Source organism: Camelina sativa, chromosome 3 (assembly GCF_030686135.1).
Source record: "Camelina sativa cultivar CO46 ecotype springtype chromosome 3, ASM3068613v1".
Classification (NCBI taxonomy): Eukaryota; Viridiplantae; Streptophyta; class Magnoliopsida; order Brassicales; family Brassicaceae; genus Camelina; species Camelina sativa.
This window is the reverse complement of record NC_141882.1, coordinates 9,095,335-9,119,670: the sequence shown is the minus strand read 5'-3', so window position 1 is coordinate 9,119,670 and position 24,336 is coordinate 9,095,335. Positions and strand designations below refer to the sequence as shown.

The 24,336-nt window shown below is 44.2% G+C and overlaps 4 protein-coding genes and 1 long non-coding RNA gene across 5 annotated transcripts; 1 reads left to right on the top strand and 4 right to left on the bottom strand.

Moving 5' to 3' along the window:
• Window positions 1-2,414: 2,414 nt before the first annotated feature.
• Window positions 2,415-4,162, bottom strand: LOC104776327 (uncharacterized). The gene is made up of 6 exons (XR_015590847.1): window positions 4,048-4,162; window positions 3,892-3,930; window positions 3,754-3,788; window positions 3,436-3,677; window positions 3,126-3,310; window positions 2,415-2,872 (listed from the first exon to the last, which is right to left on the bottom strand). It is a non-coding gene; the product is annotated as an uncharacterized LOC104776327 (long non-coding RNA).
• A 368-nt stretch (window positions 4,163-4,530) lies between these two features.
• On the bottom strand, window positions 4,531-7,373 carry LOC104776326 (transcription factor TGA3-like). The gene is made up of 9 exons (XM_010500368.3): window positions 7,028-7,373; window positions 6,515-6,703; window positions 6,334-6,423; window positions 6,130-6,189; window positions 5,966-6,043; window positions 5,819-5,882; window positions 5,444-5,715; window positions 5,134-5,367; window positions 4,531-4,957 (listed from the first exon to the last, which is right to left on the bottom strand). The coding sequence occupies exons 1-9, from the start codon at window positions 7,031-7,033 to the stop codon at window positions 4,805-4,807; spliced, it is 1,146 nt and encodes a 381-aa protein (XP_010498670.1). The 5' UTR covers window positions 7,034-7,373; the 3' UTR covers window positions 4,531-4,804.
• An 812-nt stretch (window positions 7,374-8,185) lies between these two features.
• Window positions 8,186-10,652, top strand: LOC147946710 (meiosis-specific protein ASY2-like). Its single transcript, XM_087507219.1, has 4 exons — window positions 8,186-8,368; window positions 8,510-9,029; window positions 9,110-9,861; window positions 9,936-10,652. Exons 1-4 carry the CDS (start codon window positions 8,186-8,188, stop codon window positions 10,650-10,652), a joined length of 2,172 nt encoding a protein of 723 aa, XP_087363345.1.
• Window positions 10,653-14,779: 4,127 nt separating this feature from the next.
• LOC147946709 (uncharacterized) lies at window positions 14,780-15,811 on the bottom strand. The gene has a single exon (XM_087507218.1). It carries the CDS (start codon window positions 15,809-15,811, stop codon window positions 14,780-14,782), a length of 1,032 nt encoding a protein of 343 aa, XP_087363344.1.
• Window positions 15,812-17,134: 1,323 nt separating this feature from the next.
• LOC147946708 (uncharacterized) lies at window positions 17,135-17,809 on the bottom strand. Its single transcript, XM_087507217.1, has one exon. It carries the CDS (start codon window positions 17,807-17,809, stop codon window positions 17,135-17,137), a length of 675 nt encoding a protein of 224 aa, XP_087363343.1.
• Between the last annotated feature and the right edge of the window lie 6,527 nt (window positions 17,810-24,336).

The window sequence follows — 24,336 nt, the reverse complement described above, 5'->3', positions numbered from 1 at the left end:
TCGAAGAAAGGGTCGGAAGATGTCATTCATCAATGACTGGAAAGTAGCAGGAGCGTTTGTCAAGCCAAAAGGCATCACGAGGAACTCGTAATGTCCATCATAAGACCTAAAAGCTGTCTTTGGTATGTCCTCAGACTTAACCTGAATCTGGTGATATCCGGAATGAAGATCCAACTTGGAGAACACCTTGGCTCCATGAAGCTCATCCAACAGTTGGTCGATCATGGGGATCGGGTAGCTATCCGATATAGTCGCTTTATTCAGTGCTCGATAATCCACACAGAACCTCCAACTCCCATCTTTCTTCTTCACCAACAATACCGGACTAGAAAATGGGCTCCCACTCTCACGAATGATCCTTGCTGCAAGCATGACTGCTACTCGTTTCTTTATTTCTTCCTTTTGTGCCTGAGGATAACGAAATGGTCTGACACTAACCGGTTCTGCTCCTGACTTCAGAGTGATAGCATGTTCTTTTCCTCGTGAAGGAGGTAGACCTTGGGGTTCAGCAAATACCAGCGCATACTCCTCTAGCAGAGAGCGAAGCTCTGATGGAGTGACTCCTTCTCCTTTCTTTGTTTCTGCTTGCAGACTCCCATAGTCCACCCACATGCCTTCTCCCTCCTATTTCACCACCTTCCATAAAGCCTTAAGCGAGATCACAGAGTTCCGGAGGCTATGTTCACCGTGGAGAGTAACCCACTCTTTCCCCACCATGAACCCTAGCCTTTGCTCCTTCCAGTTAACCTTAGTGTCCCCGAGTGTTTCGAGCCACTGCATACCCAAAATCACATTGGCTTCTCCTAACTCCAGGGGTAGAAAGCTGGTGACGAGAGTGTATACTGGCAATAATAGAGTCACCTTTTGGCACACACCCTCTCTTCTAACCAATACACCATTCCCCATTCGTACACCATACCATGTTGTCCCCTTCGTAGTAATTCCCAACCGCCGGGCCATAGAGCGAGACAAGGAATTGTGGGTCGCCCCACGATCAATCATAACCACCCCATCCTCTCCTAGGACTTTGCCTCGCATTTTAATGGTTCGCGGGGACGATATCCTAGCCGCTGAGTGCATCGACAACGCCGCAAATTCCGGGACCACCACCTCTTCCGTACACTCCTCTTCCTTCTCATTTTCGTTGCTCTGCTCCTCCTCCGGAGCAACCACCAGCACTTGCAGTCCCTTAAGGCGACAATGATGTCCCACATGGTACCATTCGTCGCATCGGAAACACAACCCTTTAGCACGACAGTCATTAGCTTCAACGTCGGACAATCGCCGGTAAGTGGATATGCGGTTCTCTCCAATTGTGGGTTTGGAATTTAGGTTTCTTTCACCCGTACCACGAAATTGTGTCGTTATCGTCTCATTAGAGACCGTAGTCTTTGGAATGGACGATATTGCCCCTGTACCGGTTGAATGGATCCCCGTATCGGGTTCTTGTCTCCTATGACTCGTGCTCTGGTTTTGTTCGTGAGTTCCCACCCCGACGGTGCCGGAGAGTCTCCTTGTCCTTCCCAATCCTCCACCAGTCTAGACAACTTGAGTGTCCGAGGCTCGAACATCCTCACCCCTTTGCGAACTTTAGGCTTCAACCCAATCATGAAAGCCATCTCCAGCACCCATTCTGACACCTCCGAGGCGTTTGAAGCTAGGGTGATGAAGTCTTTACAGTATTGTCCGGCTGTATCTTCCTGTCAGAGCAACATCAACCTTTCGCCGGCGGTCAAGTCATGTGTCGTGGCGAAGTTCTCCAATAACCGGTTCTTAAGCTGCTCCCAGTTGAGGAAAGGATTTCGATCCTTTTCCCAACGGTACCAAGAGAGTGCATCTCCTGAGAAACACACTCGCACAACTCTCAGTTTCTCCTCCTCGGTGAAGTCCTGCAACTCAAAGTATTGCTCCACGCGAAGGACCCAGCTTTCCGCCTCCTCTCCATCAAACAGGAGAAGCTCGATCCTCTGTGAGAGTTGCTCCTTTTCCTCAACCGTTGGGTTCCGTTTCTGCATCTCTCCCACCTCAGGTGTAGGAGTCTGCAGGTAACGTTGATGAGACTCGTCCCCTCCTGGTTTCTCCACACCGGAGACTTGAGTATCATCTTCGCTTCCTTTGGTTGGTTCCCACGTACGGCGGTCCTCCTCCGCCATTCTTCGCTCCAAACGTTCCACAACATCCAGCTTGGCCATCTGTTTCTCCAAGACGTCAAGCTTCCCCAGTTGTTTCTTCATGGCGCTGACGTCGGACTCCAGATTGGACAGTTATTGGACTTCCTTCTGGATGTTCTCCATGACCTTCTCTAGCTCTTCCACCTTCTTAAGTGCCATCTTGAAGAGTAGTTCCCAAGATAGACGGCTCTAATACCAATTTGATATGTTTAGGGTATAGAACTGAGAGTAAGACAATGAATAAGACAAATGCTTCTTTTATTATAAGATAAAAAAGACAAGTTTGAGAGAAATGCTCGGAGTCTCTCCCCTCCCCTTACAAAAGTATTCTGATATTTGATACCCACTCCCTTGCCCCCCCCCCCTCTGTTTTAAGTACTATTTCTGATACCCTAATGTTCCCTTGTCTCTACACCAAAAAGCCGTTGTGGCCACAGTACCGTAGGACAATGACCTTATTCATATTAAACTAGAACAATCCACCAAAAGGCCTGCTACTTCCTCTTGGACCTACTGGATCTATGTTATTGGATTCGTAGCCACTTGGGCTTCTCTTCTTTCTTTGGTAATGATAGAGAATAGGAGGATGTTGCTGCTCATACGTATCAGTACTCTCCTAGAGCGAGCAGACCCCAAGCGGCCTGTCTAGTTGTCAAGATCTTATTCATCTGCTGCAGATTTTGCTGCCTAATATGATCTGCCTGTTAAACAGAGTGGCATAAGTAAGACACAAGCTTATATATAGAAAAATCTTTCTATGTTTTGCCATTAGTACACTTAACTTTTGAATGTCCATATCCTCCCAAACCTGAATGTTCGTAAACTAATAGAAAAACGGACGAGAATGAAAATACATATGAAAATGGTGGGGGTTAATGGAGACTGCAGATGCACAAACCAAACACTGAGCTAAAATCCTAACACTATGAAGAGCATGGTGTGTTGTATGTTTACCTGGTTCACGAAACCCTGCAATGCTTCAAGAATATCCTTGGTTGCAGCCATTTGAGCCTCATAATTCGTGGACTCAACAACTGTTATTTCAGTTGCTATTCTTTCAGCCAAAGCCATCTTTAACTTATATATCCCTTGAGAGAGAGAACCTGAAAGGTTAGCGGCTTAAGATATGGCATCACAACCTGAAAAACCAATAGGAAAACAATTTTAAGTGCTTTAAAGAGTACTGAAATGACTATATAACATAAAGGTCAAAATCCACAACAACAAATGAAGTTAACATGTAACAGCTCGGATGTGCGGAAACCTCCAAACCACTGAAAGAAACGCTCAGTCGAAGTTCGCCACATGCCTGATACCATCACGCATCAATCCTTGTAGCATCAGCTTTGATGCGGAAGAGATTTGCGTAGTGGTCCAAGCAAGAATCTACTAACATTCTGAGTTCAGTGTCACTCATATGAGCTTGGAGGGCTGTTCGAATTTCACTAACTCTCATGTTCTGCTCTTCTAGCCAGAGTCGGTATTCCCTTTCGAATGCAACAATCCCTGAAACGATCTCTCATGAAGGATTACTAGTATAAGCCAAAAACATATGTATATACTTTTATATGAAATTACCAACCTGTGCGCATGGTCATAGTTATAGATAACTAGTAACTGATTTTGATAATCGATGAACAGAGAAAAGGTGTCATTGAGTTAGTATGAAACAGATAAATTTTTATCAACACATAACAAAAAGAACCAAGCTTCACTTCACCTGCTGCTACTTTCAAGCTGTGGTAATTTCAGCTAGGCTCTGCATTCACAGACACAAACAGCAAAAGTTCCAAATTTGTATCAATAATTACAAATTCAGGCTTTAAAGAATCTGACAAGACACAAGCAGAAGAGAGAAGAAAGAGTGTGTTTCTACCTTTCTGGCTCCACACTCGCTAGAATCAATCAAGATCCTAAAATTCCAAACGATCACCAACACACAAGAGTTAACAGAGCAGAAGTTCTGCAACAGTTCTAAAAAAAAAGTAAAACACCAGTTTTCAAGCTCCCCAAGTTTCAAAAAAATGAAACTTTTTTAAATTTACAGAACCAGGAAAGTTTAACACAAAGGAGGAAGGAACACAAGGGTAAAACTTTAACCAACCTTCACTGATAAGCAGGGAGATTTTGCCTTCTTTCTTTATTTCTTTTTTTTTCTTACTTTTCTCCTCCATTAGGTGATGAAAGTAGAAACGCAACGATGACGATGACGAATGCGCACTTTGAGAAAAGCAAGCAAAACCCAAAAGTTCACCAACCATAGTCCTCTCCTCATAACCGGTTTCATATCAGTTGGGTCTAACGTTAACGCATCACCGGTGTTTTGTATTCAAGTCCCTCACAAATACATAAAACTAGATGTTGGACACAAATTCTCATATACGAAGAAGACTGCAAACCCTGTTATATTTTACAAATATGAAAGAGCCTTATTTATCAAATGTTTGTTTCCACCCAAATTTACACCTTATTCGTTTTACGTAAACCAAAAACTTCAATGAGGAAGGTGATGCTCTAATGGAGCCTTCATTTCCAAACACTCTATGAGAGATAAACAAGTCCCTAGCTAAACATTATCCAAGGTTGATGACTTTTCCTGGTGCTTCTTTCTCTTTGTTTTGCCTCCTAACCTGTTAAGTGTGTTCTCTTGGACGAGCTGCCCAAAGAGAACTAAGCGCACGAAGCCTGTGGAAGTACTCCCCTAGAGCGAGCAAGCCTCGAGCAGACTGTCTTGTTGTCAAGATCTTACTCATTTGCTGCAGAGTCTGTTGCCTTAGATGATCCGCCTGTTCCAACAGAGATGGTTTCAATGCATTATACAGACAGAAAAGACAAGCTTTCTTGGTTTTTGCAGAATGAAAATGAAATATTTTGGATTTAAGAAGAAAGATCATGGAGACTACAAAAGCACACATCAAACACATTTAGCTATATTACGATATGAAGAGTATTGGCAGGTTACCTGGTTCACAAAACTCTCCAATGCTTGGAGATTGTCCATGGCCGAAGCCATTTGAGCCCCATGATTCATGGAGTCGACAACTTTTATCTGAACTGCTATGCTTTCGACCAAACCCTGCTGAAGTTTATCTAAGCCTTGAGAAAGAGCCTCCTCTGCTTGCTGAGATGATTGTTGGAGGTTACGTACCGCCAACAGTTGCTGATCGGTTAAGGGCTCAATGTATGGCATCACAACCTAGACAACAATAAGCGTTGAGATTGTCTTCTCAAGAGTGAACACTATACGTGTAAAAGTGAAAAAAAGGGCTTACATTTAACAGTTCGGATGGACGGAAACCTCCAATCCATTGGAAGAAGCGTTCAGTTGAAGTTCGCCACATCCCCGACATCAAGAAGAACACATCAGCCTTTGCAGCATCTGCTTTCATGCGGAAGAGATTTGCATAGTGGTTCAAGCAAGTATCTACCAGCATCTTGAGCTCAATGTCACTGATATGAGCTTGGAGCGCTGTTCGAATCTCACTAACTCTCTTGTTTTGCTCTTCGAGCCAGTGTGTGTATTCCATCTCAAATGCAGCAATCCCTTGAATAAGGTTTCATTGAGACCATTTATATCGTTGAGATACTAAGAGATTAAGAGATTAAGCAATGCTAACATAAGCTTATTTAGTGATATAAAAGCCAACCTGAGTTCATGTTCCCAGCTGGTCCTAGATAACTAGTGTCTGATGAATTGCGTACGCATAATCCCTGAAACGAACCAAATTCACTGAGTCAGTATGAGTCATAAAAAGCTTGATGAACACAGAACAAAGAAACAAGATCGAGCTAACCTGTTGCCTAGCTCTGACAAGTTCCTGCTCGAGCTGTGACAACTTCAACCGGCTTTCTTCTAACTGTTGGACATGGGCCTACAGGTACACAGACGTAACTTTGCATAAGCTTTCCCTTTTTATCATTAACCACAAGAAAATCCCACCAAGGGACCTTTTCTTACCTTCTTTCTCAAACGGCTTTTGCGAGCAGCTTCTCGGTTCTGAGCCAAACGCCGTTTCATCTGTGCATAGAGAAGGAACAACAATTCATGTCATCACGCCGTGTCTCTTCCTCTAATTCTAAAGATTAAAATGGAGAAGGAGGAGTTTATGAGGTCTTCGAAACCAAAAGGTACAAAGTAGCCTTAAAATGCTAAAGTCTCTACCTTATCATTAATCCGGTCTTCGTCCTGATCATTATTACTAGAAGGTTCTGCTTCAACAGAGTTATTATTATACAAAGAAGTATAATTCGCCTGCACATAATTTAACCATACAATCACCAAACAAACAAACACTTATAAAATCAGTCTTAAAGCATGAATCACGGAATAAAGAATATCTCACTCTATTGTTATCATCAGCTTCTGGTCTAGTATCAACCTCAAGTGTTGTTGAAGAACTCTGATTGTTACTAATATTGTTGACATCTGATTTGAAAGGATTCTCCCAACCAGATAACTGTTGAAATGGTTCATACATGCCCATGTCTCTGAATGTTTCAACTTGAGTAGAAGAAGAAGAAGAGCTCAACATCTGTAAGTCAACAATTTTAAGAAACAGAATCTCTAGCTTAGCTTTCCATAGATATAGATCCAATCGATATCCTTAAAAAAAAAATACATTGCTGACACTAACACAACCCATAAACAGTAGCACAAGTTATTCTTCATCAGTTTCTCGAGTAGTAATAGTGTTTAGCTAAATAATAAAGGTTGAAACTTTAAGACGCAACATCTAAAAAAGAAAGAACCTTTTGAAGAAACATAGCCAAATAGAGCAATACACATTAAAATTAGAAAGTTTGCAACAAGTAAAAAAAACAAAAACTTGGAAATTGTAAAGATTCCAAAACCCAACCTCCATTGATAAACAGAGAAGAAACTCATGACGAAATCGAGAGATGAAGAGTGAATCTTAGCATTCTCTTGGTATATTCCGATTAAACAACGGGTGACCACAAGAGAGAGTTTGAGAAACGAAGAAACTTCTTTGGTCAAAACTTAGAGGTGAAGCGTACCTATCATTGAATAATAAAAAATAAAATAAAAACAGAGATATTTATTTTATTTTCTCTTAAAAAAAACCATATTTTCTTTTGTGTTGTGTTGTTTGATTTGATTAGTCCATGAGCTGAGAGCGTAGAATAATAAAAGCAAGTTGGAGTAAACGAACGATGAAACGACAAAAGCACACCCACACACACACAGGGAGAAAACAAATTGTAGGAACTAGGTTTCCACAATGAATTTGTTTAAGGGAGGAAACAAATTCAATAGAGTTATCTCTCTAGAAAATAGATCTAAGCCTTGGAATTAAAAGTAAAGAAGTAGAACTCAAAAGAATTAGGGTTTATTGCTAAGAACAAGAGGAGAACTCAATTATTGTATTCGATTCTCGATGCCTTACAATGGAGAAGTATCCCCCTCTTTATACATGCTCTAAGATTACAATATATATTCACTTTCCTTATCGGACGAAGTGAGATATGGAAAGCTGCCTCATTGCTTCATTCAGCCGCCGTGCCGAAGTGGAAGTCGGCTCCTTCTTCTTCAAGGTGACACTTTGGCCGAACTGACTTCTTGTTGACCTAATCAAGCCCTTAACCGGTTTCCCGGTTAACTAATCAATTAATATTTCTGGTTTAGCTCGGTATGTCGGGGGTGCTGAATCCCGTACCAACAATTAGTCCCCCCCAGTTCCGAATATTCGAGATTTAATTCGAATATTTCGAACTATGGGAAGAGAATATCTGATCTAATTCATAAAAACTTAATTGATTTTACCCGGATTCTCGCGTCATCTCGTCGTTTACATCACATCAGTTAGCCTGGAATTCGAAGAGTCGCATAGGTCATAATTGCTCTGCGTAGGGTTGCCACCCGCTCGACTCTATAAATACGCCTCCCCTTTCGTCATTTCTCATTTTCTGTCTTCAACGAAAGGTAATCTGCTCCGATCTCTCTCCTATTTATTTTGTTAGTCCCGATTTTCTTCCGCACTCTCCGAACTCAGAATATGGCAAGCACATCAGAACCCATCTCTTCGCCAGAAGTCGAGGGCGAACAGCTAATTCGTCGATCTTCCAGGCGGAAAACTCTCGACCCAGAACGTACCACGCAGATCGGCGAGTCGAGTAGATCGGCTTCCGAAGTCCTACCACGCCTTGTTCGCTGTTCTGCAGGAACTTCATCTTCACAAGTATGACCGCCGCCATCAGTTCGTCCTGAAGAGGAAAGCACCGAACTAACTCAAGACGTACTGTCACAAGAGGAAGATCGGTTTGTTCCCTTAGGACTCTTGATCGAAGATATCGATCCCTTATTTGACCATAAAGGACAGATTGGTGGCGAAAAGAGTTTGAGTTCGTCCAAAACCGTGAACGACATGCTTAACTCATGCGGTTTATTCAACAGCGAAGTCACAATTCTGATTTCTCGAGAGGACCAACGCCCTTGGAACCCTCCGGAAGGGTACATATGTCTATACGAATGTTACTTTACCGAGTGTCGCCTCCTATTCCCAATCCCTGCGTTGATATCGCTCTACGCCCAAAGACGCAGGATAGCGATCTGCCAATTCGTCCCCGGAGCTATTTGCAATTTTATGGCTGCCCTCACTATAGCAGCCGAAGTCGGGGTTAATATTGGAGTTCAATGTTTCGAACAACTATCCAATTTTAAATTATCAAAGAGTTTACACCGTTGGGAAGTGAATATGAGGCCGGCGCACAATTTCCTCGTCGGCAAAAGAGTGAGCAAATTCCAGAAATGGATGAACCGCTACTTCTATGTCCGCGTCGATCAGTACTCACTCGCTAACCCATTGGGTGTCCATCAGAGAGTGTGGAATGAAAATCCTGGTAGACTTTATATTTTCAGCACGTTTCAATTGACTTCGGCACCTCTGACCAGTTTTAACTTTGTCGTGTCATGTTTCCAGATCGTCTGTTCTGCGCGACGCGGCTAGCTCCAAACTACCATCCCGTCAGAGACGCTCTATTAACCGGAAACAATCGTCAGTGGGAGTTCATCACCCGTATCCGTGTTGAAACAGCGATGGGCAAACCCAGGACGACGTTCCCAAGTTTTGCTAGGTCGCTAGGACGAACTGCGGAACCTACCGGAGCACGTGTCCTTGAATCGGACAATCTCCAGATAGTTCGCCGTGACACTCAGGCTGCCATTGAAGCTGATATCGACCCGTCTCGAGGTCGAACTGAAATCGATCCCATCCCGGACCAGACCGAAGTTGATCCTACTCAGGATTCTGGAGAAAATGTCAACACAGTCGATGTCGCGGAAGAAGATATTCTCCCTTTGGCCCTAGAGAATGCCAATCTTTCGACCGAGGAACAAGATGTCCCGCAACTTGAAGCTGGATCCAAAAGAAGGAAGAAGAAAAAGAGGCAAACCGGAAAAAACCCAGTCGCTGAGCCACAGCCGGTAGTGAACCGTAAACGCTCGGCGGAAGAAGCTGGACTGGAATCTGCAGATCGATTTCGCCTGGAAAGGAGAAATGATAAAACAGATCGCTTCTCCTATCATTACTTCGGCGACTATCCTCTGGTGACCAATCGTGAAGCCTCGGGCGAGCTCTTCCGAACCCTGAAGACCTCTAGTCGAATCCTTCCGTCGGCGGACGATCTTGAGTTTAAACAGGCGTTCCTTGATGTCGCCGAGTGCCACCTAATGGTATGCCTTATCATTTCGTTTAATTTGCTTGAAATTTCCACGGGTGAACTGACATACGTTCTTCGGGTTTACAGACTGCCGCCAAGATGAACACGCTGACTCAATTATACGATAGGCGTGCCAAATCCAGTAAGAAATCTGGATTGGAGCTCGAAAAGGTGAAAGAATGTGCGGAGCAAATCCGGATTGCCAGCGACGCCAAAGATGCGAGGATCAAAGAGCTCGAGGCGCTTGTTGCCGAAAAAGACGGCATCATTGCCAGCTCCGAGCTGAAGATTAATGAACTGAACTCCCGAGCGCTTACTCTCGAAGAAGAGAAGAACGAACTGCAGGAATCATGCGACGGGTTAAAGGTTCAGCTCAACTTTGAAGTCAAGAGACTCCGGCGGGATCGTTGGGAGAAGGTGGAGCGAACAAAAATGAAAGCGCAGACTCGACTGGATAAGGTTAAGGCCTATCTACTCGAACAGGAGAAAATTCGTCCCGTGGAGGATCTGCTAAACCAAGCTTCCGGGATACAGGAAACGGTACAATATTTGGTCGAAAATGGGGCCATCATCCAGACGGAGCAAATCAAGGAGATTGACGAGAAAAAGGCCGAAGCTGAAGAGACTGTCAAGGCGATCGATGTCCTTGATCTGGATGAAAAAGATCTCAACATGTCCCCTGATCAACTTGGCTATGGATTTCCCCCCCCCCCCGGAACGATGGCTCCAGAGTCCGTCCAGCATCCGCACGGTTCCAATGCCGATAGCTTTCAGGCCGATTTGACCGGTGCTTATGATACTTAGCTATGATTTTCGTTTCCTTCTCTTCTTTTTCTTTTGTCGTTAACCTCGCAGGTTTGAATACCCATGTAAAACATTGCCGACTCGCTCGGCCCATTTTCTCTTTTAATTACCGAAATTTTATTTTATCATAAAAGGAAAAACTGAAAAAAAACGGGATTTTCTCTTCTAATTCGCATTCTTACCATTTGGCACGGAAAGTTGCCATTTTTTTTTAAAAAAGGGGATTTTCCTCCCAATACCCGTATAAATCTATCCGGCGCTGCCTACGGGTGAAACATCCCAAGAAGAACTCTTAATCAAGACAATGTCAAGCTCGGTTAGCAGCGTGGAATCCGCGCTAGTTGGTAACGATGTGCCGACGTTCTCGAATGCCGAAGCTATTGAACGGGGGATGGCGTATTACCCGAACATCCGCGCTCCCTGGATGTTGATGTTCCACGTCAAACCGGAAGAAAGGCGCGAACTGGAAGAATTTCTTCATGAGGTGGAAGATCGCCATACGGAATATTGCGATCGTCTTGCCGCGTCAGAACAGGTACAGCGAGATCTGGTACTCAAACTCGAGATGCTGGAATCTCACCCAAAGGATTGGATTAGGAACGGGTTCGACAAGATAGCTGCTTTGCCGCCATGTCTTGTTGCGTACTGCGACGAATGCCAAAGGGAATCAGAGCGGAGGTCGACGCATATGGACCCTGTCTTGATTGGTGACTTCATTCCCGGCAACGTTAAGCCGTTCTACATTAACCGGCGTGCAACCGGTGCTGAACTTGCCGAGGCCGACGCCTTTTTCCGTCAGGTAGCCACTACCCTCTTTTCCTTTTTGCTTTCCTTACGAACGATCGAAATTTGTCTTCTTCATACTAACCCGTTGTTGATTTTGCGTTTGCAGATTGAGGGTACGCACCAAGAGCTGACTCAAGATCTTCAGTACTTTCATATGAAGAAGGGCAGGATCGATCGACGGCTGAGGACTCTGGAGTCCGAGATCGCCCTACTCAAGGCGAAAAGGAAAAGAACTACTGACCTGCTCTATGAATCCGAACAGAAAGCTAGAGCATTGGAGACTCGTCCCGAGGAATGGGAAAAAACTGGGTTGCAACTACTATGACCGATGCCGAAGCGACTCAAGAAGAGCATTCGCGAGATCGCTGCAAATGGCGCACCAGTTCGGAATTAGGATGTTCCGTTTGATAATAAGATACAACTGCAATATAGCAGGCGAACTTGAACTTTACTCGTTGTAAAATCTCAATAAAACTTTTTCAGTAATAATAAGAGATTTATTTTGCTACTTTATTTCCTAAAATATGCCATAAGCGAGACGTCTCCCGGCTTACATCGGGCAATCTTAATTAAGTGACGGTACTCAAAATCGATTAGCGCCTCAGAAGCAGTCTATGAATTTTGAACGAAGTGTGTTTGATCGGAGAGCGAGATACTGGGCTCGGCTTATCTCCTTTTACTTTAGTTCGGTAGCCGGAGTGCGAAATTATTCTCTGGGTTCAGCTTACCACACCGTCCGAACTAAAAGTTGAGTGCGAAATAAATACTCTGGGTTCGGCTTACCCCAACAATTAAGAGATTGGGCGCGGAATAAACGCTCTGGGTCCGGCTTATCCCAATGATTGAAGGTTCGGGTGCGAAATAACGACTCTGGGTCCGGCTTATCCCGAAAAATAGTAGGTAATTATACCAGCTGATCACCTGGCCAGGATGTCAACAAGGGGTGAGTTCGGTAGGAACTAATAGATACTTAGTCCCATTCGGGCTAAGGTATACGTATGAGTATATAGTTTTTTTTTTTTTTTTTTTTTTTTTTTTTTTCAAAAATTCCCTTTTTCCGTTCTGGAAATAATGAACGTGCTTTATTAAATGCGCTGCGCGGTCTTTGAGAATTATTCTCGGGACCTCGCGAAAATCATGTTGCACTCTGATTGGTGGATTCAGCGGCGGTTACTTCCCGTAATCCTGTATAAATAGGATTGAGAGTTTGGGAGTTCATTCTAACTTCCACAACTTTCCAAAATATTGAGAGAAAGAGATGGTGACTACTCGATCTGCGTGGCTAAGACGGGCTCTGGAAAGGTTAACCGCTTCGTCGAGTGGTTCCAACCGAACTGAATCGTCGGATGACTCCTCCGCCCAAGAGGGCGTAGAGACTTTCCAAGTACGCACACCTGTCCCACCTGTCGACATGGCGGGTGTAGAAGGGAGCCTCGTGTGCCAAGAACTCCGAAGGTATCGGGCTCGCCGCTATAGGCTGGGGGCTCACCTTATGGCGAGACGTCGTAGACTGGCCGAAGTCTGTCGGCTATACCGTTTGGACGGGACTATTCGGGTCTTGCACGAATTAATCGCCGAGGGTTTCTTCTTGGAGAAGTGGCGTATGACCGGGCTGCTTGCCGCGCGTGCGGCGTGCCAAGAACTGGTGGCGAGTATGGAGGTTCCTGTCCTTTTCGAGGATGACTGTCAGCCCCTCGAAGATACCGCGCACCCGTTTACCGTGGATATCTGGGCCTATCGGGCTTCCGTAGAAAGGTTAAGGCGGTACGCCAATTTCCTGGAATCGGCTGGTCCGGTTTTCCGTGAGAGGCACCTGGTCGAGGGCCCGTGCGCTTTCCTGGAAGACTTGGTGTCAAGAGGCGTTGAAGTTCCGAGGGGGAGACTGGGTGCCCTAAGGCAAGCTCGTCAGTTCTGGCGAAGCGAACTGGATAAGGTAACAGTAGAGGAACCACTGGCGGACGATCTGTCAGGTCCGCGGCCTCCACTTCGTCTACTGGACTGCCCCAGACAGTGACGGCGAAACCCTGAACGCTTCGGATTTTTTTTTGTTTCTTTTTAGGAGAGCTCAGTCGTTGAAGGGGTTTCCCCCTTTGCGTCTCTTTTCTCTGTTTTCTCTTTTGTGTTGGTCATCGCTCCAAAGCATGTAATGGGGACTGACTTATTTAGAAAAACTTTATTTTAATTGGAATTATCAAACCATGTAAGAGAAAATCAAATCCATGGTCGATATTTCGTACATCGGCTTGCCGCCGAACTGAATGTATTCGAATAACAAGAAAAAGTTTTTCGACCGGAAAAAACTTTATTAATATATTGGCTGCATTCGCTATATCTTTAACAGATAAGGGATTGCCTACGTACCCCGAAGTGGGGATCAAGCCAACCGTAGTTCGTAAAACAAAAGAAAGATAAATGGAGTTCGGAGTCCCGAAAACTCCTGTGTAGGATCGTAACAGCGACTTAGCTATAATAACGTTTCAAGTGGGATGCGTTCCACGAGTTTTTGATCCGTTCCCCGGCCATGGTCACGAGTTCGTAGACGCCTGGATGAACCGCTCTAGACACGAGGTATGGACCCTCCCATCGAGCGCCGAGCTTACCGGCGTTCACTTCCTTGGTGTTCTCGAAAACTTCTCTCAGAACTAGATCGCCTTTGTTGAAACGTCGCTGACGAACAGTCTTATTATAGTATCGAGCGGCTGCGTCTTGGTAATGTTGCACTCGAACTAAAGCTTTATCGCGCAACTCCTCGGCAAGGTCGTTGTGGTCGACCAGCATTTTGTCATTGAGTTCGGGATTATCCACCATCATAGTACGGCGAAGTGTCGGGACTCCTGCTTCGACCGGGGCAAGTGCTTCGAGACCATATGCGAGAGAGAAAGGGGATTGTCCTGTGCTTCGCCGCGGGGTTGTGCGATATGACCATAGCACACCGTCCAAGTGGTCTGCCCATGATCCCTTCCTTCGACCGAGTCGTTTCTTGAGTCCGTCGACGATCGATTTATTCGTGGCTTCTGCTTGACCATTACCTTGCGGGTACCGAGGAGTCGAAGTGCTGAGACGGATTTGCCACTTCGACAGGAAACGTCTGGTGATCAGCGAGGTGAATTGAGTACCGTTGTCAGTGACAATCTCGTACGGAAGTCCGTGGCGACATAATATGTTCTTCCAGATGAAATTGGTCACGTCTAGGGATTGGATTCTCGTGAAAGATTCTGCCTCCACCCATTTGGTGAAGTAATTGGACAGCACCAGGACATACTTCTTGGATTTGGACGCCGGCAGGGGTCCTATGGCGTCCATGGCCCAGCGCATAAAAGGGTACGGAGCTGTCACGGTATTTAGCAGTTCGGGCGGGACGTGCCGCATTGGTCCATGGCGCTGACAAGCTTCGCATTGGCCGCGAAAGTTTCGCAATCGGCCATCATGGTAGGCCAATAGTGACCATCCTTTTTAATTTTATGAGCAAGTGCGCGTCCGCCAGAGTGGTTACCACCCTCGCCTTCATGCACCTCCATCATGATGCGTTCGGCTTCGTCCCGAGTAACGCAGGTAAGGAATACTCCTGACGCACTTCGGCGAAACAGCTCACCGTCCAAAAGGATATACCTGGCACTTCGGGCCTTCAGTCGTCGAGCTGCCCATCGGTCTGTCGGGACGATACCATCGGAGATGTAAAGTTTGATCTCAAGTTGCCAATCCTCCGGGGGTTTGGCGACGTCCGTCAGATCTTCTATTGGCTCATCAACTTCCATCGGGACTGAGTCGTCGTTGATGACGGCAATCTGGCTGTCCGGATTAATGCTGGGAGCATCGAGCCACTCGATTGGAATGGTACGTCGTAGCTCGGGGTCGGAGTGGTTTGCCAGGGCTGCGAGGGCGTCGGCTGATGCATTCTCGTTCCGTGGGACCTTCGTCAGAGAGAAAGACGCAAACTCCCCAGATAACGTGCGGACCAACTGTCGATATGCTCCCATTCGTTTGTTTTTGGCGTCGAATTCTCCGCTGAATTGGCTGACTACGAGTTGGGAGTCGCAGTTGACCTGCAGGTGTTTGACTCCAAGTCCCCGGGCTAAACGGAGTCCCGCGAGAACGGCCTCGTATTCGGTTTCGTTGTTCGACGCTTTGAAGTTGAGCTTCAATGCTTGCTCAAGGATCTCACCGGTGGGGGATCGAAGGATGAGTCCCACCCCAGAGCCATGACTTGTTGACGAACCGTCGACGAACATTGTCCATTGTTCCACCGCGGGGGTGGGGTCGTCGAGCTCAGGCGATAGTTCGGTGATGAAGTCAGCCAGAACTTGCGACTTCAGACTTGGTCGAGAACGGTATTCGATATCGTATTCGCTAAGTTCGACCGCCCACTTCGCCATGCGTCCGGATTGGAGAGGGCTATGGAGGACGGTTCGGAGTGGCTGGTCAGTAAGCACGACGATAGAGTGCGACTGAAAATAGGGGCGCAGTTTCCGTGCTGCGACGATTACCGCAAGGGCCAGCTTTTCCAGCGTGGGGTACCGTGATTCCGCGTCGTTAAGTGCTTTGCTCGTATAGAAGATGGGCTTTTGATCTCCGCGATCGTCTCGGACTAACACCCCGCTGACTGCCGAGCTTGTAACCGAGACACAATGCCTCGCCGTCCTCCGGTTTGACCAGCACTGGATGGCAAGTCAGATACTCCTTCAGCTGACGAAAGGCGACCTCGCATTCCTCGTCCCAATGAAAATCTCTATTTCCACGAAGCAATTGGTAAAAGGGGAGGCACTTGTCCGTTGATCGGGCGATGAAACGATTCAGAGCGGCGATCCGGCCGGTCAGGCATTGTACTTCTCGCTTGTTGGTCGGTGAGGGTAGTCCCAGGATGGCTTCGATCTGTTTAGGATTTGCCTCTATGCCCCGTTCAGTGACGATGTACCCCAAGAACTCTCTGGAGGTTACTCCGAACGTACATTTCGTTGGGTTTAATTTCATCTGGAATTGATCCAAGATGTCAAAACACTCCGTCAGATGTTGGACATGCTGTTCTGCGATCAAAGACTTGACCAGCATATCGTCTATATAGACCTCCATGGTTTTGCCGAGCAGATCTACGAACATCATGTTTACCAATCGCTGGTAGGTTGCTCCGGCGTTTTTCAATCCGAACGGCATTACCTTGTAGCAGTAGGTGCCCCTATCTGTGATGAACGCCGTTTTCTCGCGGTCGGCCGGACTCATGGCGATCTGGTTATACCCTGAGAATGCATCCATAAATGAAAGCAGTTGGTTGCCGGCCGTAGCTTCAACGAGACGGTCTATGTGCGGCAAAGAGAAGCTGTCCTTAGGACAAGCTTTGTTGAGATCGGTGAAGTCCACGCAGACTCTCCACTTGCCGTTTTTCTTTTTGACCACCACCGGGTTAGCCAACCAATCAGGGTACTGGACTTCCACTATTTGATCTGCCTTGAGTAGTCGTTCGACTTCGTCCTGGACCGCCTTGACTCGATTCGGGCCCAAACGCCTGCGTTTCTGCCTGACCGGCTTGAATGTGGGGTCGATGTTGAGCCTATGGCAAATGACTTCGGGGCTTATCCCGACCATATCTTTTGTTGACCAGGCGAATGTGGGAGCTCGAGACTGCAGAAAAGCGATCAGCTTCGTCTTTATGCGTTCGTCGAGTTCAGACCCGATGCCGACGGTTCGCGAGGGGTCGAAGGGGTCTATATTGACATGTATGATCCGATACTCCGGAGACCTGAAGCGATCCCGCTCCGGCTTGTGGGGACCGGTAAGATGGTCCCCGCTCTGTAATTGCTATGCGTTTTCCGCCGTCCTCTGCTTTTTTCGATAACAGAGCATACTCGGGCTACCCTTTGGTCGCCATAACGTGTGCAAATTCCTGTGCTGGTCGGGAATTTGAGGCAGAGGTGATAGGTCGACGGTACGGCTTGCATCGCATATATCCATGGTACCCCCAAAATGGCGTTGTAGATCGGGGGTGCATCAATGACTGCGAACTTAGTCTTCCGGGTCACTCCACCAGCTCGTACTTGTAGCTTTACGTCGCCCATTGACATTTTAGCAACCCCATCATAGCCCGTCAGCGTTCGAGTTTTGGGTTTCAGTTGGTCTAACGTTTGCCAGCATAGTACGTTGACGGTGCTTCCGGTGTCGATCAGAACTCGTTCGACGTTGAAGACGCCCATTGTGACCTCGATAACCAAGGGGTCAGAATGGGGATGTTGGATTCCTTTAGCGTCCTCCGAAGTGAATGATATCGGGTCCGAGCAGAGTGAAGGTTCGCTCGGAGCTGTTCGAAGGGTGCACACTTGTCGTGCCCTCTTCTTTAATGCGCGGACGGAGTCTGCGCAGTCCTCCGGTGGGCCAAGTATCATGGTTATTCGTCCTCGGGGAGGGGAATTGGCCCACTCCGGGTTTTGCCCCCTCTGCCGCTTTGGTGGGCCGGGCAGTTCGTCTGCTTGGGGCGCCTCCTCTTGGACGTTCACGAATGCTTGGTTGACCGGCTGTTGGACTGCGTTGGGTGGTGCGTTGTAGCCTCGTCCGCCACCCGCACCGTGGCCTCCATTAGATCGTCCGCCACGCCATCCCCACGGCGACCTCTGCCTCCGCGAACGCTTTTTGGCTGAAAGACAGCGTCGACTTCGCCAAAGAGATACTTCCCGTACAAATAATTCTTCAGGTGGACGCACTCATGTGTGGAATGACCGGAGGTCATGTGGAAGTTGCAGTAAAGTTCCTTCGGGTCGGTCGGCTGCTTGTCTTGTTCATCCGCCTCGGAGACTGCGTGGATGATGCCCTTTTTTCGATCCTGAGGTTCGTGGTGCTTGCGGGGTTCGTGATGTTCGACCCGGTTTTTAACCTTGGGGGGATGCGTTGATTGTTCGTCGTTGGTTTTCGCGGCTATTTGGGCCTCTTCTTCCTCATCGAGTGCGAACCTGGAAGCTCGGTGCAATGCGTCATCAAGGTCTTTAGGTTCCCGGATATTGAGGTCTTTTCGCAATGGTGACCCAGGGATCAGACCCTTCCTGAAGGCTGCCATTGCAGCGTCCTCCGGGACGTTGACCTTTGTTAGCTTCTCCTTGAATCTGTTCAAGAAAATTGGCGATGGGCTCTCATCGTTCTTGGGCCATCTCCCAGAGATCCGAACTTGTCACGCCTCGTTCGATGAGGATTCGGTAATTCTTGAGGAAAGCCTTGGACAACTGGTCGAAATTGTCGATTGAGTTCGGCTCGAGCCTTGTGAACCATACCAAGGCAGGGCCGGAGAGGCTATCGATAAATAGCTGACAGCAACCGGTGTCCCTTTGTTCGTCGGTGAATCGTGCCTTGGACATGGTCGCCATGAAGGACGTCATGAACTGGACCGGATCTTTGTCTCCTTGGTAGATTGGAAGTTTCAGCTTGACGTTCAGCACGGTAGCTCGCGTTATCCGTTGAGTGAAGGGCGACTGCCGAGTCACCTCGACAATTCTATCAATCTCCGGAGCCGTGCTGATAGCCTGATGGAGGAGTGTGTTCATGCCGCTAATTTGCGACTTGATTTCTTCGAGTTCGAAGCAAGGTCCGGGGTTTGTGAGGCGGGCGACCGGGGCGGCCGAGCTCTTGTGTATCCGCGAATTCGGATTCGTTGGTCGAATACTCGACGTGGTTTTAGGGGGAAGATTCCTCCTGTCGAATTGAGCGTCCGAAAAGTCGAGAGGACGAGTGAGACCGCCCAAGTTAGGCGATTGTCCGGCAGAGACTTGTGATGGGGTTGTCTGGGTCACTACGGCGTCGACCCTGCGATTGGTATCGGAGATCATCTGGTAAATTTCTTTCGTCATGGAGCCGAACAAGATCTTGAAATCCTCCATGGAGATGACCTGCGGGTTCTGGATCGCAGGTGTGGCATGAACAGGGAGATCTCCGTTCTGTGCGTCGAGCTGCTGCTCTGTGACGCCCGCAGCCTCCTCGTTGCGGTGTTGTTCACCGGTAAGCTCTGTCTCGAGGTTGACTAACTCTACTTGAGTTCGCCCCGCTCCCTGGTTGGTCTCCCCTTCGGATCTGATCCCGACTGGGAGTTCGGCGGAATTTTCGGCCGGGTTTGTCGTTGCGTTGACGCGCTGACGGGAGTACACGGCGATGGCCGGCCTAGTCGAAACGCCACCTCGTGTTGCGACGCCATCCTGAGTGGATGCGATGCCTGTGAGATCGAGCATGCTGGAGGTTGTGCGGTTTGCTTCGGGGATTTCGTTGATGATGGAAGACATTATTGTCGGGCTAGAGAGTAAGTTTTCTAGAGATGATTTGCGTCCCCACAGACGGCGCCAATTGTAGGAACTAGGTTTCCACAATGAATTTGTTTAAGGGGAGAAACAAATTCAATAGAGTTATCTCTCTAGAAAATAGATCTAAGCCTTGGAATTAAAAGTAAAGAAGTAGAACTCAAAAGAATTAGGGTTTATTGCTAAGAACAAGAGGAGAACTCAATTATTGTATTCGATTCTCGATGCCTTACAATGGAGAAGTATCCCCCTCTTTATACATGCTCTAAGATTACAATATATATTCACTTTCCTTATCGGACGAAGTGAGATATGGAAAGCTGCCTCATTGCTTCATTCGGCCGCCGTGCCGAAGTGGAAGTCGGCTCCTTCTTCTTCAAGGTGATACTTTGGCCGAACTGACTTCTTGTTGACCTAATCAAGTCCTTAACCGGTTTCCCGGTTAACTAATCAATTAATATTTCTGGTTTAGCTCGGTATGTCGGGGGTGCTGAATCCCATACCAACACAAATCGAGAGAGAAGAGAGGAGAAAAAAGTTGAAGTCTTTTTCCTCTCTGTTCCAAAAGTTGACCTTACCGTGCGCCTCTGTTTCTAAAATACGCGTTTGTTTGATGATGATGGCTTGGATTCTCATCGTCGACCGACACATCAACTTTGCTATGGGGGGGGGGGGAATATTCCGGCAGGCTTGCGTATACTTTATTCCATCGTTTCGTCTAATATACAGAATCTGAATCTTTTATTTTAATACTCATATTATATTATGAGTATATGATTCGTTTTATCATTAACAAAAAAAAAAAAAAAAAAATCAGTAATCAAAACTTATTATCAACTTATGATTCAGATTCGTGTTTGTAACGTTAAAACAATACGTAATTCAGATTTAAAGCCACACAAGTTTTTCAACGCGTTGAGTTAAGTATCGCCTTCGTCGAATATTTTAATGGAGCTAACATATAGTAACATGAAAATGAAGAGTTTTGAGTAAACGTATTATATGGGAAAATGCCATGGTACTACTAAACATTGGGTTGATTATATATCAATGTTATTCAATAATTCATAAGTGTTAATCGTTTGTTATTCAATAATTCATAAGTGTTAATCGTTTGTTATTCAAAATTTGAGTAACTTTTCCTAGAAATTAGGTCGCATTTTATGGAACACAAGAGTACTGCAAGATTAATTACTTTTAATCAATTTTGTTTACTTTAATTTTCGCTTTATTTTGGAGGCTCTCAGTGGTATGCAGTGGCATCTTTTAACTTAAGTATCTCCTTAGCTTAGTGAGAAACAATTGGGCCTTTAATGACCTACCCAACTCTAAAAAAATGATTACTTTGCTTAAATCTTTCTTCTTTTGCCTAATAAAATATTTGATTCTTTCATTAGTTTGGCACCACTTGTCTAATTATATCTGTGTTTCCACAAAGACAAATATTCTCTCCGTCTTATAATATATGATGTTTTAGAGGTTTTTGTTTGTTTCATAATATAAGATGTTTTCAATTTTTGAGGCAACTTTTATACTAATTTTATATTTTCTTATTATTTATTTTATACAGTCTTGTTTATAATTGGTTAAACTTTATAAAAATAAACATTTCTTATTATGCGTGCTTTGACTAAAACATCTTATATTTTGAAACGGAAGAAGTATGTAAATTAAATGGGGGCTTTTTGGTTTGGCTTTTAATAAAGATTCATATATATAGTTTTCTATCTTTATAATATGATATAAAAACGTATTGATCAGTGACATGAAACAAGAGAAAAATACAGAAACCAATTGAATCTGTTTCTTCTTAGTGTTTTCGTTAGGTATACTTCGTGTTTTTTTATATGAAGTTTCCTTAAAAATTAAAAGCTAAAATACATTAATTCAAAATTTCCATGAGTGTGTGTGTGTGCGCAAATAACAGAAAAAGAAGAAAGGAAAAAAAAAAAAAGGTTTAAATAGATAACCAAAATACAATGGAGCAGATTTGTTGGGCTTAGCTCTTAAAGCCCATAAGACTTTTGAATGAATATTCTCACGTGGCAAAGTGCACGTGAGAAAAGAAAGATTCCTCGTCTCGTAGTAGCTAGCTTCCGTTATCTCGTCTCGTCACCACTGACTCATCATCAATCATCAGTCACCACTAGGTATATTTCTTTTGCACCGGTACGTTTTTTTTTATGTTTTTTTTTTATGTATGGTGCTGGTGCACCGTGCACATATTATTGTCGTTAACTTAACCCTAATAATTTTGGTGTTTTCTTTATTTTGTATATATAATGTATGTATTTCATTATTCTTGGCGAATCTTTTTAGTTACGGTGTGTTTTTAAGTACACCATTCACAGTTTCACACATTAACTCGTTTAAATACTTCATTCACAGATTAATGACGTTCAAATTGAAGTTAAAGTACAAGTTTTATTGCTTTCTAAGGCAACAATAATACTGAGAATAGCGTTATAAATTGTTAAAGTCATTTAAAAGTCTTTAAATAAGGTTACCACTAAAATTATTATTATTTTGCTGGTAATAACCAATCACCATCAGTTATTTGAAATTTCACCAGAATATATGATTCGTCAAAAAAAATATTTTACCATTTTCGGTAGTAAGATAAAATTTCTGACAGAATTTTCCAAGAACTTTTCTGTTCAAGAACTAAATGACTTAAAGGATAATTTATGCATGAAAATGTTTTGTGTTGATTTGAAAACATCCCATAAGATGAAAATTTCCATTAGAAAATTGATGCTTGTAGCATTTCTTATAAACCTTTGAAATGCTTGTACGAACAATTTGCATATTATGGCAATCGACCACTAGTACGGGTGTAAAAGCACTACACCAACACGATTATATTATAGAATTTTTTTAACTATATTTTGAAAATACGATATAGTGGTACACTTGATAAGAAAGTTCAAGTACTTGATACTCTTTTTTAGTTATATACTCTTCATCAATTAATTCATTTACCTTTTCTTTTAAGTTATCTAATCTATCGGATGTTTTTGAATAATTTTTTTTGTCCCCACATTTGGCTATTCCAATCTGCATCAAATTCTGATGTTACCATATAGATAGATTAGATACTATAGTTATCTATACTTAAAACAGGTAATTACGTGACCTTTTGGATTTTGCTACAGTAAGGAGAGATGCTGGTCTGAGAATAATTAATATTTGCCTTAATTTCCTTGTTCATATGTATTTTGGTCATAAACTTATAAAAAACAAAAAAAAAACAACTACTCGTGACTCGTGAGTCGTGACTATCTAATCGTTAGATATGATTTCTTATTCGTTGGCTAATTTGAAATACGTCTGAATTTTAATGTCCTGGACGTTTAAAAAAAAAGAAAGTTACATGATTTTACCTGTTAATTAATTTGGACTATAGTTAAGATAACTCACTCAAATTATTTGGAAGATTTTCCAAAATTTCCTTTTAAAACTGGTATTTGAGAAATATGAGTACATAATCCCTATTATAGTAAAAAAGAAGTACAATTTACACAACAGACAAAAATACCCTTGATACCAACACTTGCAACCATCTCGGCGAAGGCTAAATATGACTTTAATGTATCTTTAATCGGGTTAAACTTCAAAACAAACCCGAAATTCCAATATCGGGTCAATATCGGGTCTTTTTTAATTCTTGTGGGCTTTAAAAATGAGCTATTAACATGTACCAAAAAATTCATTTAACAACGACAAGAGATCCAATATGGCTGTTTACTATATATGTCGGTATACAATCTCATCAATATACTAAAAATATTTCCAAATACAAATTTTGTCTCTCTCACAAATTCTAATCCAGAAATCTCGCTATGCAAACTTCAATATACTAAAAAGATTTCCAAATACAAATTTTCCTCGCTCACAAATACTAATCCAGAAATCTCGCTATACAATCTGTTCAATATACGAAAAACAAACCAATCGAACTTGCAAATTTGGAAAACAACATCAATCCCTATATTTACATGTCTAACAATATCAATCTCATCAACATACTTAGCAATTGCACGAAAAATCAGCCAATCATTACGCTCTAATATCAAAACAATATTCTCAAAATATAACAATCTTGGTTGCACATTTGGAAAACAACCATAAACATAAAAAGATTACAATCACGAACCATATCACTAACTTTATGGCAAATTTATGTTTCGAGTATATTTTGAGAATATACCCTAAAATATACAGAAGTCAATTCTTCCTATAAATATAGCTGTATTAATCTAAGGTCGAATCACCATACCTTAAAGCTTCATTCCTCACACTCCTAGCAAACCTTCTCTAATGGCTGCCCAAGATGTTTCTATTATCACAAATTTACTCGGAGTCAAACCATTCAAAACAGGCTGGAGAATTCAAGTTAAGATCATTCATTCTTGGAAACAATATACCGTCTTTACTGGAGAGACGATAGAAATTGTCTTAGCTGATATTTCTGTAAGATTACTCAACTTTCCTGCATTTTTAAATTCAAATATTCAAATATTTATAAAATGGGGAAACCTCTTTATTATTTTCTAATTTACTACTCTTTCTTCTAAAACAAGGGTACACTCATCCATGCAACGTTAAAGAAACCACAATGGGGAAAACTACAGAAA

Coding starts and splice junctions, on each gene's coding strand:
- LOC104776326 (XM_010500368.3), bottom strand. Junction 5,883..5,965: donor TTGTCAGAGCTAGGCAACAG/GTTAGCTCGATC, acceptor GGTTCGTTTCAG/GGATTATGCGTACGCAATTC. Junction 5,368..5,443: donor GTCCATCCGAACTGTTAAAT/GTAAGCCCTTTT, acceptor ATTGTTGTCTAG/GTTGTGATGCCATACATTGA.
- LOC147946710 (XM_087507219.1), top strand. CDS start 8,186: ATGGCAAGCACATCAGAACCCATCTCTTCGCCAGAAGTCGAGGGCGAA. Junction 9,030..9,109: donor AGTGTGGAATGAAAATCCTG/GTAGACTTTATA, acceptor TCATGTTTCCAG/ATCGTCTGTTCTGCGCGACG. Junction 9,862..9,935: donor TCGCCGAGTGCCACCTAATG/GTATGCCTTATC, acceptor TCGGGTTTACAG/ACTGCCGCCAAGATGAACAC.
- LOC147946709 (XM_087507218.1), bottom strand. CDS start 15,811: ATGGCGAAGTGGGCGGTCGAACTTAGCGAATACGATATCGAATACCGT.
- LOC147946708 (XM_087507217.1), bottom strand. CDS start 17,809: ATGATACTTGGCCCACCGGAGGACTGCGCAGACTCCGTCCGCGCATTA.